General features: G+C 58.0%; 1 protein-coding gene across 1 annotated transcript in view; it reads left to right on the forward strand.

Moving 5' to 3' along the window:
• The window catches only part of ACSBG1 (acyl-CoA synthetase bubblegum family member 1), a 55538-nt gene extending 38236 nt beyond the window's left edge, over positions 1 to 17302 (forward strand). The window contains exons 15-26 of the mRNA XM_088025188.1: positions 1890 to 2110; positions 2520 to 2608; positions 2894 to 3014; positions 6892 to 6972; positions 7056 to 7205; positions 7523 to 7699; positions 8347 to 8528; positions 9333 to 9563; positions 10191 to 10408; positions 15072 to 15211; positions 15640 to 15886; positions 17217 to 17302. Of these exons, the coding sequence (XP_087881314.1) occupies positions 1890 to 2110; positions 2520 to 2608; positions 2894 to 3014; positions 6892 to 6972; positions 7056 to 7205; positions 7523 to 7699; positions 8347 to 8528; positions 9333 to 9563; positions 10191 to 10408; positions 15072 to 15211; positions 15640 to 15886; positions 17217 to 17302 (1943 nt within the window). The remainder of the gene's footprint in view (positions 1 to 1889; positions 2111 to 2519; positions 2609 to 2893; positions 3015 to 6891; positions 6973 to 7055; positions 7206 to 7522; positions 7700 to 8346; positions 8529 to 9332; positions 9564 to 10190; positions 10409 to 15071; positions 15212 to 15639; positions 15887 to 17216) is intronic.
• The last annotated feature ends 995 nt before the right edge of the window (positions 17303 to 18297 follow it).

Genomic DNA, 18297 nt, shown 5'->3' on the forward strand with positions numbered 1-18297 from the left:
CCCTTGATTCATACAATAGTAACAGGGCCTGGGGTGCCTGGGGGGCTCAGTAGGTTGAGTGTCTGACTCTTGGTTTTGGCTCAGGTCCTGATCTCAGGGTCCTGGGATCGAGCCCTGCATCTGGCTCTGCGCTTAGTGTGGAATCTGCTTCTCCCTCTCCTCTCATGCCCCCGAGGGACCTGCCCACAGGGAGAATCCACCTTTTCTGGTTTAGGGACCAGGGAAGGGAAGAGGGCCTCCAGCTGCCCAGGTATTAGAGAACTTGTATTGAGGTATAATTGCATGGCCTCAAATTTACCCACTTTAATGTGATAATTTTCCACTGAAAAAAATCATTTTTTTGATTAGCGAATTTTCACGGTTGTACCAACATCGCTGCAATCTGATTGTAGAACATTTCCATCACCTCAGAAAGATCCCTGGCGTCCATTTGTGGTGACTCCCACCACCGGGCAACCACTAACCCGCCTTCTCTGGACAGTTCCCATACATGGGGCATCCTCTGGCTTCTTTCTGGGAACACAGTCTGAGACGCACCGTGCTGCGCCCATAGCAGCCATGTCTGCCGCTTTGGGGTGGACTTGTGTTCGGGGTGGGGTGGGGGTGGGGTGCCAGGCTTGACTCTGGTCACCGGCGGACGGGCGTTTGGTGGTTTCCATGTCTGACCATTACAAATGATGCTGATGGCATTCATATCCACGTCTTTCTGTGGCAAATTCCGTGGCCTCCTTGGAAGCTAGGAACCAGCTCTCCTGTCCCAGCCCGGGGTCTTCTGTCAACTTCAGGGTCCATGTGCAACCCAAGAGTGTCTGGAGTGTCTGGAGGGGAGGGACGAGGTCATCCCACGGGATGGTTTTGAGGTTGGTGCCATCCGTGGCTGGGGCCACCCATGCGGTCCAGCCAGCCGGTGGCAGGGCAGCCCCCTTCCTCCAGAGGGTCGTCCGCTCCGCAGGACAGCCCTGGCCCAGGGAAAGGAGGCCCCGTGGACAAAAGGGTCTAGACCTACCATCCAAGCCTCCTGGAATTTGGAGAACTTGGGAAATTGGAAATGCACATTTATTGTGTACCAGCTAGGTGTCAGGGTCCTTCATGTACACCATTTCCTTTGCCCCCGCCCCCGTCATCCCTGAGGTCCAGATCCTCACCTTTGCTCTGAGGACACAGACTCAGAGGTTGCACGGTGTGCCCAAAGTCTCGCGCACGAAACGGCCCATCTGTTCCCACCTACCACTCACGGGGCCGGCTCTGTGACCTTGGGGAGATGCCCGGGCCTCCCTGAGCTGCGCTGCCCCATCTGCAAACCGAGGCACCACCCCCTGTGGAGCAGACTGGGTCCCTGCGGGAGGGATTCTGCACAGCGCCAGCACCTGACGAGAAGGAGTGAAGGCTGACCCTGTGGCTGGGACCCTACTTGGGCTACTCCGAGCCACTGGGCTCTGGTCCCCCGTCGGGAGGGCTGTTCTTTCTGCGGCTTTGAACTTCCATCCAGTTGGGTCTGTCCCTGATTCTCAGGGGCAGAGGAGGGGTGGGAAACCCGAAGCACGTTGAGTTCTGATGGCCCCGCTCTTCTGAGGCAGCCCGAACACCACTGACCACCCAGCCTCGAGGGGCAGGTTCCACTGGCACGAAGACAGGGAAAGGTCTAGGCCCTCAGTGTCTTTACGGTCTCCCTAAGCCTTGCCTATCCTCAGGGCTGTCAGACCTCCTCTTCCAGGCAGCCTCCCAGCTGCCCCGGTTCCGATCTGCCACCACCCATGGCCCAGCCCCCGAAGCACTGTTGGGACCGGCGGCCTGGGAGTTCTGCCCCCCGGGAGGACCAGGGCCTCAGGGGGTGGGGGCGGGGGGCCCTGGGCCAGCATGACCCCAGCTGTGGTCTCCCCCCGCCGCAGAGGAGAAGCTGTGGACAACGCGGGCAGACGGACGCGTGCGCACACGCATCCACCCCACCTGCCCACAGCCTCCCTACACTGTGCACCAGATGTTCTCCGAGACCCTGGACAAGTATGGGGACCTCCGTGCTATCGGCTTCAAGCGCCAGGGCACATGGGAGCACATCTCCTACTCCCAGTACTACCTGCTGGCCCGAAAAGCCGCCAAGGGCTTCCTGAAGGTGAGGGGCCCCTTGAGATGCAGCCTTTCCCTCCCCAGACCTGCCTTCCAGCTCTGGACCCTTGTAGGCCTCCTCCCTGACCCCCAACCTGGCGAGCCTTTAGAAGGAATAACTGTAAAACCATTCCCGTGTATTGGCCCGCTGGGACGTGCTGGCCTCCCCACGTGCCAGCCACTCAACACCTGGTTTTCATTCATGATCACACTCGAGTCAGGCTGGGCTGCCTGCTGGGCTGGGCGGAGGGCCTGACTCCCTGGGAAGGTGCCGGGAGGGGCAGCAAGGGCCCCAGGGCATTCTCCCATTGGGTGCCCTGGGAAGGTGGTCCCCGCAGTCTGGAAGGGGGCCTGGCTGGGAATGGGAGGCCCCCTTCCGTGCCCACTGACCTGGCCTGTCGGCCTTGGTCCTGGAGCTCGGCCTGGAGCCGGCGCACAGCGTGGCCATCCTCGGCTTCAACTCCCCGGAGTGGTTCTTCTCGGCGGTGGGCACGATATTTGCAGGGTGAGTGGCTGGGGGTGGGGCACAGTCTCCGGTGGGTCGGAGGGGGGCAGAGAGGGGAAGGAGGGCTGTTCCCTTTTTCAGAGGCCCCCATGCCCACCCCAGACCCCATCTCCTCCCTGGGGGCCCTCTCGGGACCCCTCTGCCCCCTGCCTGGGCAGCAGTACTGAGCTGGCAGGGGAACCCTGCCTGTCCGGGCGTGGCGGCCCCCCGGGCAGGGCTGCGGGCTGGGCGGAGGGAGAGGCCCTCGGCACCAGTTCAGACACGAACCTCCCCGGGCTCCTGCAGCGGCATTGTCACTGGCATCTACACCACCAGCTCCCCCGAGGCCTGCCAGCACATCGCCCATGACAGCCGTGCCAACGTCATTGTGGTTGACACACAGAAGCAACTGGAAAAGATCCTGAAGGTTCGGGGCAAAGGGGAGGTGGGCACGGGGGCCAGAGGCCAGGTGTCCTTGTGGACCTCCAGCTTACAAAGGAGTTTCCCATCCTCCCTTCCGGGGTCCCCCTCATCCTCCACGGCAACCCCATGACACACAGATACACATAGAACAAGGCAGGGCAATGGGTACCTTCCCGCTGGCCAGCTCCGGACCCTGAGCACCAGGAAGCCCAGGATGGGGTGACAGCATTGGGCTAGGGCCACCAGCTGGCCCACTGCCTCCTGTGGACACTGGGGTCCTCTGCCGGTGGCAGGGCTGTGTGCCGTGAGGGTGGCCCAGGGCCTGGACACCTTGAGCACTCAAGCCTGACCTTCAGTGCAGGATCAGGGGTGGGGTAGGGGGCTGCCACAGGGCAGGGGCTGCAAGTCTTACAAAGTCTTCTAAAGACAGCGAAATCACCCCTTGAGCCAGCCGGATCTCCTCTGCAGAGGGGGGATTCACTTAAGACCCCTCCCTTGATTGGCTGCATCCCACGTGAACCACGGCCAGGGTGTGGCAGCCCGGGGACTGCCCCGAGCCCCAGCCGTACCCACTACCTGCCCCCGGCGCGGTCCTCAGGGGCTCCTTGCATCCCCGAGGCCTGTGGGATTGACTTGGAGGCTCGGCTCTCGTTCTGGAAGTGTCCCTGAGGGTGGGCAGTGGGGTCTGGATGCCCAGAGGGGCGGCTGGACCAGGGGCCCCCCTCCATCTCCAGTGAAGAGGTCACCCCCTCAAGCCTAAAGAAAGAAGCCAGCTTGGTTGGCCATTGGCTCCCATCAGAATCCTGGGCCGGCCGGGGCTGCCGCCAGACCCCTGAGGCAGAGTCACTGGAAGCCGACCCCAGATCAGAGTGTGTTTTGAAATAGCTCCCGCAGTGAAGCTGTGGGCCCCCTGCTTCGGTTTGCGAAGGCGGGTGTTCTGGACGCAGCACCTCCCCATTCACGCGGCCCAGGCTCCCCCATGTGCCTCTCTGTGTCCAAGTCCCTTTCCGTGAGGACAGCAGCCATGGTAGGTCAAATCATTTAAACCTGATTCCCTCTGTAAGGACCCTATTTCCAAAGAGGAGCCCATTCTAAGGTACTGGGGGGTTAAGACTTCAACATATCTTTTTGGGGGACACAATTCAACCCATAGCAGTACCATATAAGCGCTTTTAAATTATATTGTTAAAGTCAAGAACTTTAACATGGGAAGAAAGAAAGGCGTTGTTATTAAAACTTAGGAGGTCTGAAAGGCAGTTCATCCACCCCCGTCCGCATTTCACACACAAAGAAACAGACCTGGGGGGCGGGGGTCTCAGGGAGGCGGCGGTTACCGTGTTCGGGTGCGTACAGCACAGCGGCCCTGAGAAACGGTCTTGTAAGCCCATTTTACAGACAAGGAAAGTGAGGGCCAGAGAGGTGCAGGATGGCTGACTCAGTTCCGTCCCGTCCCCTGTAAAAGTGGCAATAGGGGAGGGACGCTGGGGCACTTTTCATGCTGGGTTCATACAGGGGAACCGCAAGAACCAATTGAGAGAGTCAATGAGGGGGCCTCGTGGGTCAGCAGCAACAGAAGGTAGCATGGGGGCACGGAGGGCCATGTCGGCGCTCAAACGGAAGGCATGACAGGCCCCAGAGGGCAGCCACTGTGGGAGGGGGTGTTGAGGGAGCCCCCGCCAGGGGCGAGGCAGGAAACGGTCTGGACAGGCCCCGCGTCCCATGGGCCGGTGCCGGGACGAATGCCACCTGCGGGCTGCTCGTGCCAGGCAGGGTTTCATCGGAAATGCATCAAGCCTTTCCATCCAACAGCAAGTACAAAAGTTGAGCAACAGCGGGAGGAGATGGGCGGGTAAGTCTGGAATGTGGGACACTGCTCAGGACGGCTGACCTAGTTTCTGCAGCGAGTTCATGGCAAAGGTTCTCACCCTCAGTCCCGTGTTGGAAGCACCCCCCAGGTGTGTTCCACATGAGGTGCCGGGCCCCACACCCCTCAGTGTCAGATTGCAGGAGGCCTGGGGTGGGGCCCGAGGATCTGTATTTCTAACATTTCCCTGGTAAGGCTGCCCTGTCCTAGAGGGAAGCAAGGTGGGGCTTTGCTCTGAATTAAAAGACACTTAGACCCCAAGTCAGTTGGTCTTCGGGTATTCCATTTTATCTCCGGTGGCTTGTTAGTTATTATGTTAGTGTTTGCTCTCGGGTTTACCGTTTGCATTTTTAACTTAGCGTGGTCTGCTTTACCATCGCATGACTCACAGCTGTGTGCTGTGCACGGTCACAGGGTTCTGCTACTTCACCTGTGACGCAGGGTCCCCACCAACATCCTGCCTCCTCCCCGCCTCCATTCTGCCTCCATCCAGGTTACAAACCCTACACTACATTGTTTTAAATGGTCGAGTATCATTCAAAGGCATTTTAAAAGAGGGAAAATGTCTCTCATATTTACCCACCCGTTGCCATTCCTTTCCATAGACACAAGTCTGCTTCTGGCATCATCTTCCTGCCTTAAGGATTTTCTTCAACATTTCTTATAATACACATCTGAAAATGTGTTTATTTTCTTTTTTTCAAAAGATATTTTCTTTTGGGTTGATAGGATTTTTTTTTCTTTCAGCCTTTTAAAGATTCCATTCCAGTGTTTTCAACTTTATGTAGTTTCTGATGAGAAGTCTATTATTTTGTGTCTTTGTTCCTCTCCATGTATATAGGGTATCTTGTTTCTCTGGCTGCGTTTATTTATTTTTATTTTTTGACTTCTTACGTTTTTATTTTGGTTGCTGTGTAGTTGATACATTGTTTCAGTTTTCGGCAATATTAACCTCAGGTGTACAATTCAGTGATTCAGCACTTCTGTGCATCACCCGGTGCTCATCACGACAAGTGCTCTCCTTCATGCCCATCACCTGTCTCCCCCATCCCCGGAGTGGCGGCACCAGCTGGCATTCCCACCATCAGTGCACAAGTGTTCCTTTTTCTTCTCTGGCTGCTTTTAAGATTTTTTTCTTCATCATTGGTGTTTGGCAGTTTGTTATGTTGTGCCTTGGTGTGGTTTTTCTTTGTGTTTATCCTGCTTGGGGTTCATTGCAAGTCTTGAATTGGTGGATTTATAATCAAATTTGGAAATTTCTCAGACTTCTTTTCAATTTTTAAAAAAATATTTCCTGGGATTCCAGTTACATCTATGTTAGGCATCTTGGTATTCTCCCACGGGCCATGTCCTTCCCATTTTCTCTCTCTCTCTGAACTTTGAGGCCTGTGTTTGGCCTTTCAGGGCAGGTTCACAAGGTTTAGCGCCAGTGCTCAGATCTGACCTCTCTGGGTCTCTGCTGAACGCCTCCAGGGGCCCCTGCATGCTGGCTGACGGACATACAGACGGTTCCGGCCCCTTATGAGCTCTGTCCTCCTGCCCCAGTGGCTGCCGTGCACCCTGGTACTCAGCCAAAGACTCCGGAGCACCGGGCACCTGACGAGAGAGTTCTAGAACTTTCTCTTCCTAGTTTCTCCTCACTAGTGTCCAGTCCTACAGACTCTAGCCATCACGGCTTTCCTGAACTCTATGCTCTGTCACCTCCACTCAGCAAGAGACTGAATTCTGTTCCCCCTCCCCTGTCTGTCCCCCTCCCCCCTTCTGCCCCCTCCCCCCTCCGTCCCCCTCTCTTCTGCAAAGTCGTAGGATAAGCCATACTTCATTCAACCGGGCCCTGGGACGCTTGGTTTCCCCATGAGGGGACAGCCGTGCATGAAGAGGGACAGGTGTCAAAGGTCAGAGCCTGGAAACCCAGTGACCAAAGTGCCTGACAGGCAGGCCAGCAGCTGGTGAGGAGGCTCTTCTCAGCAGGTAACTTTTCTTCAATGAAACCCCATTACTTTTCCCACCAACACAGACCTGGAAAGACCTGCCCCATCTGAAGGCTGTAGTGATATATGGAGAAGCACCTCCAGAGAAGATGGCCAGTGTGTACACGGTACGTGTGGAGGGGCATGGGGGGCAGGGGGCCAGTGCGGCCGCCCTGCTGACGGAGCGCCCGCGCTCACCCACCCGCTGCAGATGGAGGAGCTCATGGAGCTGGGGGATGAGCTGCCCGAGGAGGCCCTGGACTCCATCATCAACACCCAGCAGCCTAACCAGTGCTGCGTGCTGGTCTACACCTCCGGCACCACTGGGAGCCCCAAGGGCGTGATGCTAAGTCAAGACAATGTAGGATGGAGCCCAGATGGGTGGGCTTGGCTGCAGGTGGATCTGGGCACTGGACCTGCCCTAGCAGCCCCTGGGGACACTCTTCTGGCCCCTCAGCCCGGGGGGTGGGGGGAGTCAGGACATGTAGGACGGCTTTTGGGTCTGTGGTCCAGACCGAGTCCAGTGAAGGGGATGGGGAGGGGAGGCCTGTTCTGCGAATTCCCCGCAGGGACGCCCTGGGTGGGAGGAGGCCCTGAAGAGGGCGCCTGAGCCCCCGGGGTGAGCACTTCCAGGGCTGGCTGGGAGACACCGCTGGGGCCCATGCGCTTGTCCTCCAGATCACGTGGACAGCACGGTACGGCAGCCAGGCCGGCAACATCCAGCCCGCGGAAGTCCAGCAGGAGGTGGTGGTCAGCTACCTGCCCCTCAGCCACATCGCCGCTCAGATCTACGACTTGTGGACGGGCATCCAGTGGGGGGCCCAGGTCTGCTTCGCCGAGCCTGACGCCCTAAAGGTCAGTCCTCCTCCGCCTGAGCGGGCCTCTGAGCTCGTGTGCCGCACACCCACCTGAGTGTGCACCCGTGAGCCTGCGTGTGAGTGGGTGGGCCCCCCGTGCATTTACGGGTCAGCACTCTTCCCCCACAGTCAGCATGGCCCACATGACCAACCGAGAGGCGGCTGACGATGGTATGTAGAGGAGAGGGGTCCACATGCCGTCCAGGATAGGTGGTCCTCAGAGGAAGGCCACACACCGCCCCGCTTCCCAGTCTCATCAACTACCCCCCATTCTTTGGAAACGTATTTTAAGCATGAGGAGAGCTCTCCCAGATGCCCCCTGGCACACCTCCCCCACCTGCACCTCCTGGCCCAGATCGTCCCTCGTCCGTTCCTATACTGGTCACTGCTTAAGGGGGATGGTCATGTTCGGGTTAGAGAGGAAAGAGCGGCCGCCCCCAGAGCTGGGAGGGGACTGAGGAGCCTTGAAGCATCTGGCCACATGAGCAGCAGGGATGGCCGCCCAGTGGCGGCCGACAGCCTGGGACACGTTGTGTGCAGGTGTGTGCACCTGTGCAGGATGCCTGTGGGGTGTGTGCACCTGACTCTGGCGTGGGGGGCCTCCTGGCACTGAGCCGGCAGGCCTTCCTCTCTGGTGCTGGACAGGGGAGCCTGGTGAACACGCTGCGGGAGGTGGAGCCCACGTCCCACATGGGGGTGCCTCGAGTGTGGGAGAAGTTCATGGAGCAGATCCAGGCGGTGGCGGCTCAGTCTGGCTTCATCCGGCGCAAGATGCTGCTCTGGGCCATGTCGGTGACCTTGGAGCAGAACCTCACCTGCCCAGGCAGGTATGGAAGGCCAGGGGACAGGAGACCGGGGTGGGGGGTGGCCAGCAGGGCTGGGGCATAAGACCAGCATGCACCTGAGGATCTGCTGGGCTGGGCTTGTCCTGGGGACCCCCGTGCAGAGGCCCCATCAGGTGCTGGGCTGGAGACCTCTTCCAGACCCCACAGGAGATGGTCACCCCACCTCTGGGTTCTGACTGGCAGGACTGACTCGCTCCCGCTGGGTGGCGTTCCCCTCCCCCGAGCTCCTCACAGGCTCCTGAGGGGTGTCCTGACGCAGCAGGGGGCCAGGGAAGGGGCCACAGTGACCAGCCCTCTTCCGGGCTTTCCAGCCTCCGAGTGCCCACAGAGCCTGCGGACTGCTTTTCAAATTCCCACATAGTGCACAGTGCTGGGGGAGGGGCCAGGGCATAAACCTGGCCTGTTCCACGGTAGGAATGTTCTCCCTCACTAGCAAGTCTGGGAAATGGTATCATGTCCCGTGAGATGCGTATGCATGTCTGCAAACACGGCCTCGTGTGCATGGACACGGGGAGTGAATATCCGTGCACGACTCATTTGTGGGCTTCAGATGGGGTCACGCCCGTTGGCCCCGCGCGTCCAAGCAGACATACTTCAAGTCCCCGCGCCTGTACACACCCAGCCTGCTTGGCCTCCGGGCTCGGGACGTAGTGCACACCAGTGCACACACACCCGCGCGTGCGTGCTCGCTCACAACGGCCAGCCAGCGTGCACCCGCCGAATACCCACCTTGCTCCTGTGAGCGCGTGTGGGTTCCTCCGTGGACCATTCCTCCTCCCCCCGCAGCGACCTGAAGCCCTTCGCGGCCAGACTGGCAGATTACCTAGTGCTCGCCAAGGTCCGCCAGGCGCTGGGCTTTGCCAAGTGTCAGAAGAGCTTCTACGGGGCTGCCCCCATGACCGCTGAGACGCAGCACTTCTTCCTGGGCCTCAACATTCCCTTGTACGCAGGCTACGGCCTCAGCGAGACCTCGGGCCCCCACTTCATGTCCGGCCCCTGCAACTACCGGCTCTACAGGTACATGCAGGCCCGCCCGCCCGCCCTGGCTGGCACCCTGGGGCCACCTATGTGTGGGTCCCCAGTGCCAACACTTCCGGCCTGTCCCGGGCCCGTGGTCTCTGCCGTGGTCACCGGGGCCTGAGGTGGGAAACCCTTACAGTGCCGGGCCCTCCGAACGGGTTCCTCCCTCCGACCCCTCCCTCCCGTAGGGCACGGTGTGTCGGTGTGTCGGAGGCTGTCCCCGCATCTGACGCCCGGGGCCACACGGCCAGGGGCCGTGGGGTAGAGGGGGAGTTGGGAGGACAGGGCCAGCGCTCCCATGGGCAGGCAGGGCAGTCAGCTCTGGGGGGATTGGAGCGATCCCCTGTCAGGCTTAATGACACCCCTCCTGCTGGCCCCTCACTGAGGTTGATGTGCCCTCCCTTCCCTCCTTCCTTCCCCCTCTTCCCCACTTCCTTCCTCCCTTCCTTCCTTCCTTCTTCCTTCCTCCTTCCTCCCTCCCTTCTCCTTAAAACCTCTCACTCCAAGTCTCTATTAAAATATACAAGCTGGGAGGTGAAGTGTGGGAGGTTGGAGCCCTGGGGGCTCCTGGGTAGGGCCTGCCCCCAGGCTGAGGCCTGACGGGCCCCCTCGGGCCGCCCCCAGCTCCGGCAAGGTGGTGCCAGGCTGCCTGGCGAAGCTGGTGAACGAGGATGCCGAGGGCATCGGGGAGATCTGTCTGTGGGGCCGCACCATCTTCATGGGCTACCTGAACATGGAGGACAAGACGCGAGAGGCCATCGACGCCGAGGGCTGGCTGCACACGGGGGACATGGGGCGTCTGGACACGGACGGCTTCCTCTACATCACCGGGCGCCTCAAAGGTGAGTGCCGCTGGCTGGCTTCTGGCCACGGGCATGTGTGTTGGGGGGACGAGCTGCTGCCGTTTGTGCCCCGAGTCCTGAGCCCGTATCGAGTTTGTGCACTTGGACTGACAGCATTTTACTTCCGACTAGCCGGCTAGTCCTTCCCCCTTCCTCCTCTCCTTTCCCCTTTCCCCCCTTCCTTCCCCACTCCCCCCTTCCCCCTCACCTCCCTTCCTTCCTTCCCCCTCCCTTCCTTCCACTGGGCTCCCTGCTCCGCGGGAAGCCTGCTTCCCCCTCTCCCACTCCCCCTGCTTGTGTTCCCTCTCTCTCTCTCTTTCTGTCAAATAAGTAAATAAAATCTTTAAAATAGTATGGTTAGAGGTCCGGGCCCAGGACCGGGAGGGAGAGGGGTAGGAAGGAAGGAAGGAAGGAAGGAAGGAAGGAAGGGAGGAAGGGAGGAAGGGAGGAAGGGAGGAAGGAAGGGTAGTGTCTGCCCCACAGCAGAGAGTCGAAAGTAAAATGCCATCAGTTTACTAGCCGGGAAGGTCGCCCGGCTAGTAAATGGTGGAGCTGGGATTCAGACTCTCTAGAGAAACCAGGCAAGTCTTTCCAGAAGATTCTGGGGCATAAATATCATGCATTTTTACGTGCAAACATGGGCATGGTATGGAGAACACAGACTGGATATAAAATTTAAAGCAGGAGACTTCAGAGAAATTTCCCATGAGGAATGTGGCCCTCCCAGGGGGGACGGACTTGCACGGAAAAAGTGGAAAAAGTGTTTTGCTTACTTTGCGCAAGAAGGTGTAAACCCAAACACATCCATGGGGCGAAGTCCCCACCCGTTTCCCAAGGGAAACAGCTCAGTGAGTGGGCGAACAACTCTGGAAATCTTGCAGGCAGGGGTGTCATCCAGCCCGGGCTCTGCTGGCCACAGAGGGCTGGTCTCAGGGTGGAGTCTGGGCAGGCCTGGCCTGAGCCTTGGGAAGAGCAGGGCAACAGTCCTGGCGACCCTCCTGGCGCCCACCGGCACACTGCTGGGGTCTGCGAGATCCCTGCACGCACCCTCCTGCTGCACGGGCGGGCGGAGAGCGCCGCCTAGGGCCCGGCTTGGTGATGGCGGGTGAGGCCTGCATGCTGAAGGGGTGGGGTAGTAATGGGGAAACATCAACCCAACTGGACGTCCTTTAAAACAGTATGGTCGGGTGGCGCCTAGGGAGCTCAGCTGGTGAAGTGCTTGCCTTCGGCTCAGGTCATGGTCCCAGGGTCCTGGTATCAAGCCCCGCATCGGGCTCCCTGCTCAGCGGGAAGCCTCCTTCTCCCTCTCCCTCTGCCACTCCCCCTGCTTGTGTTCCCTCTCTCTCTCTCTCTCTCTCTGTCAAATAAGTAAATAAAATCTTTAAAATAGTATGGTTAGAGGTCCAGGCCCAGGTGGCTTTTCTCCAGATAAGTATCCACCGACCCAGCCTCACTGCCAAGGAGACCACCTCCCCGCAGGGCATTACCCACCAGGGGACTGTGTGGGAGGCGGCTCAACTGCCTGTCCTTGTACCCGAGTATCTCTGTGATACGGCCTGTAATATGGCTATGTGAGGCCTACGGCCTTGGTCTTCATCTTTAAGACAACCTTGGCTAGAATCATGCCAGTGGCCTCCAAAAACTTGCCAAGATTTTGATTTTGATTTCATTGGATCTAAGGATTAATTTGGTGAGAATGTGTCTCTTTACAATATTGAGTCATCCAATCCATAAACATGGTATAAGTTGCCCAACGCTGTGCAGATATACTGAGAAACGTGAGTTAGATCATTTTCTGGGCGAATGTAACTACTTCAGAAAAGACAGTAAACTTAAAGAGACTGATTCCCGGGGAACACATGACCGTCCCCCCACCACATACGCACAACACGCTGGACCAGGAGATTCACTGAGAAATTCCAATGATACCTCACCTGATTTTGAGCATAGAAAAGAAGGAAAACTTCCAAATTTTTAGTGAGGTGAGTATAACATTGATACGAAATCTGAAAAAGATTGTATTTAAAAAGAAAACCGTAGACCAGGGGCGCCTGGGTGGCTCAGTCATTAGGCGTCTGCCTTCGGCTCAGGTCATGATCCCAGGGTCCTGGGATCGAGCCCCACATCGGGCTCCTGCTCGGCAGGAAGCCTGCTTCTCCCTCTCCCGCTCCCCCTGCTTGTGTTCCTGCTCTCGCTGTGTCTCTGTCAAATAAATAAATAAAATCTTTTTAAAAAAAGAAAAAAGAAAACCGTAGACCAATGACTTTTATGAATATATATACTAAAATCCTAAAAGAAATACTAGAAAAAAAAATACTAGCAAAAAGACTAGCAATACTAGTCTATGCCAGCACATTAAAACGTAACCCATCATGACTAAGTGGGATTATTCTGGAAACCTAGGGATATATAATGTAATTAATCCCATTAATAGAGCTTTAAAATATTTATGATCATCTCCACATCTATTGCAAAAGCATTTAAAAAAATTTAATATCCTCATTCATGGATAAAAACAGAAACAGTAGCTCCTTCCTTAATGAAACGGGAGTCTCCCAAGCCAGAAGCCGGCCCCAGTCCTGGGAAAGCCAGACCCCACGCCTCGGAAGAAGGGGCAGGCTCGGTGCCCGCGGTCGCACCCGGCCTGTCAGACAGAGCAGGGTGGCATCATTCACAGCAGCGGCTCGCAAACAGATCAGGACGTCGCCATAGGGAATCTGTGGCTTGTGCCAGCGCATTTAGAAGGCATCGCAGAAGAAACTAGTCTGTGCACGATATAGCAACAGAGAAGACAGAATGTTCCCCATAAAGAAGGGGGCCCTCACCGCTGCTGGAGGGAAACAGAAATCCGTTATCCTGTTGGAATGTGGAAGATCTACAGGAGCCAAGAAGAGGGACTCAGTGAAATTCTACTACATTAAAGACAAACAAACCTCCAGGTAGTCAAATGGCCCGGAGCAAAGACAGATGTCATAGCCCGGAAGACTCGCCGGCAGCTCCTGATGCATCACGTGACCCGGAGAACTCGCTAGGAGCTGGGGTTTGTAGGTTTCTCTCCAACTTTCTGTGCACACCATCCGACCGTCTCCAGATGCCGACAGTTTCGTTCCTTCTTTCCATTCCTTCTGGGTGTTTCTCTTGCCTCTTGCACTGGTAGGACCTTCAGAGCAGCGGTGAACAGACATGGGGACAGTGGTCTTCTGTGTACGGTTCCTGATCTCTGGGGAACGCTTTCGACATTTGATCTCTGAGTGTGTTTCCTGCGGATTTTTGGCAGGTGGTCCTTTCTGTGCCCAGTTTGCTGAGGGCTTCTATGTGTACTAACTCGTGAAAGACGCTGGTAGGAGGGGGAAAGGGGGAGGGGGCCAGGGAAAGCCCCAGAAGGAGGAAGGCAGGGCTGGTGACAGCCACTGGGCTCTGCCTGGGCGTGGTCCCCCCCCCCTCCACCCCTGCTGCCCCCAACAGACCCCAGTCTGGACGCTTCCTCCCTGGCCAGCCCTCGCCTTGGTAACCACTCTTCACCCCGCTCACCAGTGCCCTAAAACTCTGAGCGCCAACCGCTCAGAGGCTGCCACCCACCCGGGCCGCCCCTCAGCACTAGAGGGGCCCCACCCCTCCCGCCTCTGCCTCCCTGTCTTACCTGCCGTGCACGTGGGCCCTCTGCCCATTGGACCCAGTTCATGCGCAACATGCAGCTGGGCCACGAGCCTCCCTGCAGCCAGGGTCTGTCTCGACGTCCACACGGGACCTGCACACAAGGGGACCAGCTCGTCTTTGTTGAACTAGAACTGGGGGGCCACAAGCTCGCGAAAGCAGTCAGGTGTATTGAGTAAATGTCCACTTATAACCATCTGTTTGGCAGCATACCACCTTCCAGGGAGGAGGCCAGAGGGCTAAGTGCCCCCAGCTGGTCTTGCACAGATGCGCTCAGTAGACCCCTGAATGAGCGAGGCGGTGGATGAGGGGTGGACGCTGTGAGAGCAGCTCCGAGAAGGGAGAGCCAGCGTCCCTGGAGGGGAGAGGGCTTCCTGAGGAGAACACGCGGTGTGTTAGGGGAGACGGGGGGCGCGTTGGGAAGGCGTATGCGAGGTGAGAAGCTCGTAGCAGGAGCTCTGGGGCTGTGCTGTGCTGCGCTCCCCCAGGCTCCTCCACCTCAGACAAGCCACCTAACCTCCCCGTGCCTCAGGCCCCATCTGTACAATGGGCTTCTTCATAGGCCGGTGGTGAGTGTTCAGTAAATCACTGCACACGTAGGACTTAGCACAGCACCTGGCCCATGGTGAGTGCCAGGCGCCTGCCGGCTGGTGGCAGTTCAACTGCAGGACGATGGCAGCGTGTCTGGGGGCGATGGATGAGAAGTCTGAGCAGGCAAAGTCTTGGGAGGATGAGCAAAGGAGTGGGAGCCCTGAGTGAGCATTTGTGCTCCAGGAACTGCCACCGTCCCCCAGCAGGTGTGTCCCCAGCAGGTGTCCCACCCCAGCAGGCGTGTCCCCAGCAGGTGTGAGGTGCTTCCGAGGGCGTGGCACTGCCCCCGCCACCCCCAAGTATCCACAGTGCTGCCTGACGCTCCTGCCTCCAGGGGCTGGGGCCGAGGTTTGGGTCCTGGTCCAGCCCATTCACCTGGATTAAAACCTGTGCCGGGGGCCTGGCCCTGCCTCCCCAGAATTAATCATCACAGCTGGTGGAGAGAACGTCCCCCCTGTGCCCATCGAGGAGGCCGTGAAGATGGAGCTGCCCATCGTCAGCAATGCCATGCTGATCGGGGACCAGAGGAAGTTCCTGTCCATGCTGCTCACCTTGAAGGTGTGTCAGGGGTTCTGGCTCTAGGCGGGTGGGTGGTCTGTGGGTCTGGCCCAAGCAGAAGCCATGCTCGGCCAGGACACATCTACATCTCAAGACTTTATTCTGGGATAGCCTGTCGGCTACCTGCAACGGGGCAGGAAACACAATTGGTCACATGCTGCTGTGATGACCCATTATGGTCCAGCTCAGCCTGGCTCCCCAGGGTTGCAGCCCTCACTCCCCCGCTCAGATGCTCTGAGCCCAGGCTGCTGGACGGGGCTGGAAGGGTCCCTGTTCTAGCCCATGGTTTTATTGGCTGAGGTCCTGCTAGGTGCCCTTCCACCACAGGCCGTCTCTGAACAGAGCTTATGGTGACCCACATCCTCCAAGACCAGGGCTTGTGTCTTGTGGGGTGAGGCCTGGGCCTGGTCTGACCTCTGGCTTTTCAGTGTGTGCTGGACCCAGACACCTCCGAGCCGACGGACAGCCTAACTGAACCAGCTGTGGCCTTCTGCCAGAGAGTGGGCAGCAAAGCCACCACCGTGTCTGAGATTGTGGGCACCAAGGATGAGGCCGTGTATCAGGCCATTGAGCAGGGGATCCAGAGTGTCAACAGGAACGCAGCTGCCCGGCCCTACCACATCCAGAAGTGGGCCATTCTCCAGAGGGACTTCTCCATTTCGGGTGGAGAGTTGGGTAGGGTGTTTTTTCTTGCTTGTTTGTTCTCACTATTCAGGGGGCCGTGTGGGAGGGCAGAGGCCATGGCCGAGCCTGGGAGGAAGCCCAAGGCAAGCACAAAGCCACGGAGAGCCCCCTCCTTCTGGCGGGAGGACACAGTTGCCCGGTGTGCAGGCTTGCGCCCGGGGAAAGCCAGACGCATGCACTAAATGTGTGCTGGAGCCTATTAATTTGAACGTAGAACCTTTAACTTTGCTTTGACTGGGGGGCCATTTTCCCCTGAAATCACAGCAGGACCAGGAGGCAGACCCTAAAGCCCTGTTAGTGTTTGGGCTGGAGTCCCCTGGCTCTAGGGGCTCAGCTCACGTGCAGGTAAAGGAATGAAGCCCTTCTGGACCGTGGTCCACAAAGCCAGGAAAGGCCACTGGTGCAGCCCCAGCTGGGCGGAGGAAGTCACTCTTGGCTGAAGCATGTGGGGTGTTCGCGGCCAGGGGAGGCAGGAATGGCTTCTGGAATGGCCTCTGGCCCATGAGGCTGAAGCAGGGCACTGAGCTACCTGCAGAATGGAGCATGTCTGGTTGGCTGGTGCTAGGAGAGTGAAGGCAGGTGTCTTCTCTGACCAGCTTCCAGAGGTGACTTGGAAGTCTCCAGTTACGCAGCCAAGTGTGTTAGCGCAAAATGGCCTCGAGCTGCCCCCAAGGTGAATCAGAGCCCTTGCGGCCATGCTTTACAGGGAAGAACCAAGGCCAAGAACAGGAATTTGGGAAAGACCTCTCCCAGAGACCGCGTCAGACAAGGTGGCACACCCGGTCTGCCCCCAGCTGCTCGGGCAAGCAAAGCATAACGCTCCACGTCGTGTGCGTGGTCACAGGCCGCTCACCCATTAGCTACTGTTGTGTAACAAATTACCCCCAAATTTAGCAGCTTGACACAATAAGCATTTATTATCTTGACTTCTGTGGGTTGGAAATCCAAGGCAGCTTAGCTGGGTGGTTCTGGCCTGGGGTCTCGTGAGGTCACAGTCAGAACGTCAGTCGGATGGCCGTCACCTGCTCACCACGCGCATGTTGGCCAGAGCCTTGTCCTGAGGCTGCCTGCGTGCTCCTGGCAAGGTGGCTCGCCTGCCCCGGAAGGATCCGAGAGCCTGAGACAGAAACTGTAGTTCTGTGGGTTTGAGTGTGTGAGTCATCGATTCACCAGAAGGACAGAACAGAAAATACGCGGAGGATCAGAAATGGGTGCAGGATAAGGAAGGCGATGCCTCCTGGTCTTTCGCGATCCTCAGCACACACCTTCCCGGGCTTCTCAGCAGCCAGGCCTCACTCCCTCTTTCCAATCGCTCCTTCAGGTCCGACGATGAAGGTGAAACGGCTCACGGTTCTGGAGAAGTACAAAGACATCATCGACTCCTTTTACCAAGAGCAGAAGAAATAATCAGGGGCCATCCTCCCAGTTTCTGCTGAAGACGGTAGGCCTTTTGGAGGGTCATCCTGGGCTCCAGGTCCTCCTCGGTCTGGGCGCACGGATGCCCAGCAAGGCTGTGAGGTCTCCGTGTCTGGCCATGGCACTGGTGTCCACATTTACCGGGTCTATCACCAGCAGCCGCTGACGATTCCAGAAGCTTCACATGTGAATAGTTTTACTTTTAAGCATTGCTTTTTGTTCAGGTGACAAATGAGATCAGCTCTCCCCCTGGAAGTAAAGGGCAGGCTGCTGGCTCACGTGGGGGAGGGTGGAGAGGGATGGCCGGAGTTACTTGGCGCGCTGCAGGAGAGCCCATGGTCAGGCCGACCTCCTCTGGACCCATGGCTGCTGCCCACCCCGCCGTGCCAGCCCTGGGCGCTGGGCACCTCACACTTGCCGACTGACCTGAAGCTTAATAAAACCGCTGTTGCCTGTTTGTACTGTGATCTGAATATTAAACCATTTAACAGAATTGCCAGCAAGTACCTGATTTTTCTTGTCAGTTGAGCAGGCAGGCCAGGGAGTCGTGGGTATTGAACCCACGGGACCATGAGCCACGGGTGTGACCCTCCGCGCCCTGGAGCCCGCACAGCGCAGGACGGCGTTGAGGGGAGGCCGCTGTGAAAGGCGGCTCGCGCTAGCCCTGCACCCCAAATACGTAGCCTGTGACCTCAGACACGTCTCAGTCAGTTCTGGAATTCATTACTAGGGCGGATCATTGGCGCGATCCAACAGAGCAGAGAAAGCCGCAGCCTGAACCAAGTCAAACACACGTTGAGACGTGAGTGGTGCCAAGCCTGAGAAAGCGTCCAGACAGGGATCCTCGCTAAGGAATCCTGTGCTCAGGGTGCGCTCTGCAAGGCCCACGGGTTCGCAATGCCATGCGGGGCGGGGGGGCAAGAAGAGGACAGGAGTCGCCGAAAATAGTGACTTGGGAGTCTGACATAAAGTGCAGTCGTGCTGGG

This window comes from Eumetopias jubatus, unplaced genomic scaffold, assembly GCF_037043125.1.
Source record: "Eumetopias jubatus isolate StellerSeaLion01/CBP00866 unplaced genomic scaffold, mEumJub1_p1.0 scaffold_7, whole genome shotgun sequence".
NCBI classification, from domain to species: Eukaryota; Metazoa; Chordata; class Mammalia; order Carnivora; family Otariidae; genus Eumetopias; species Eumetopias jubatus.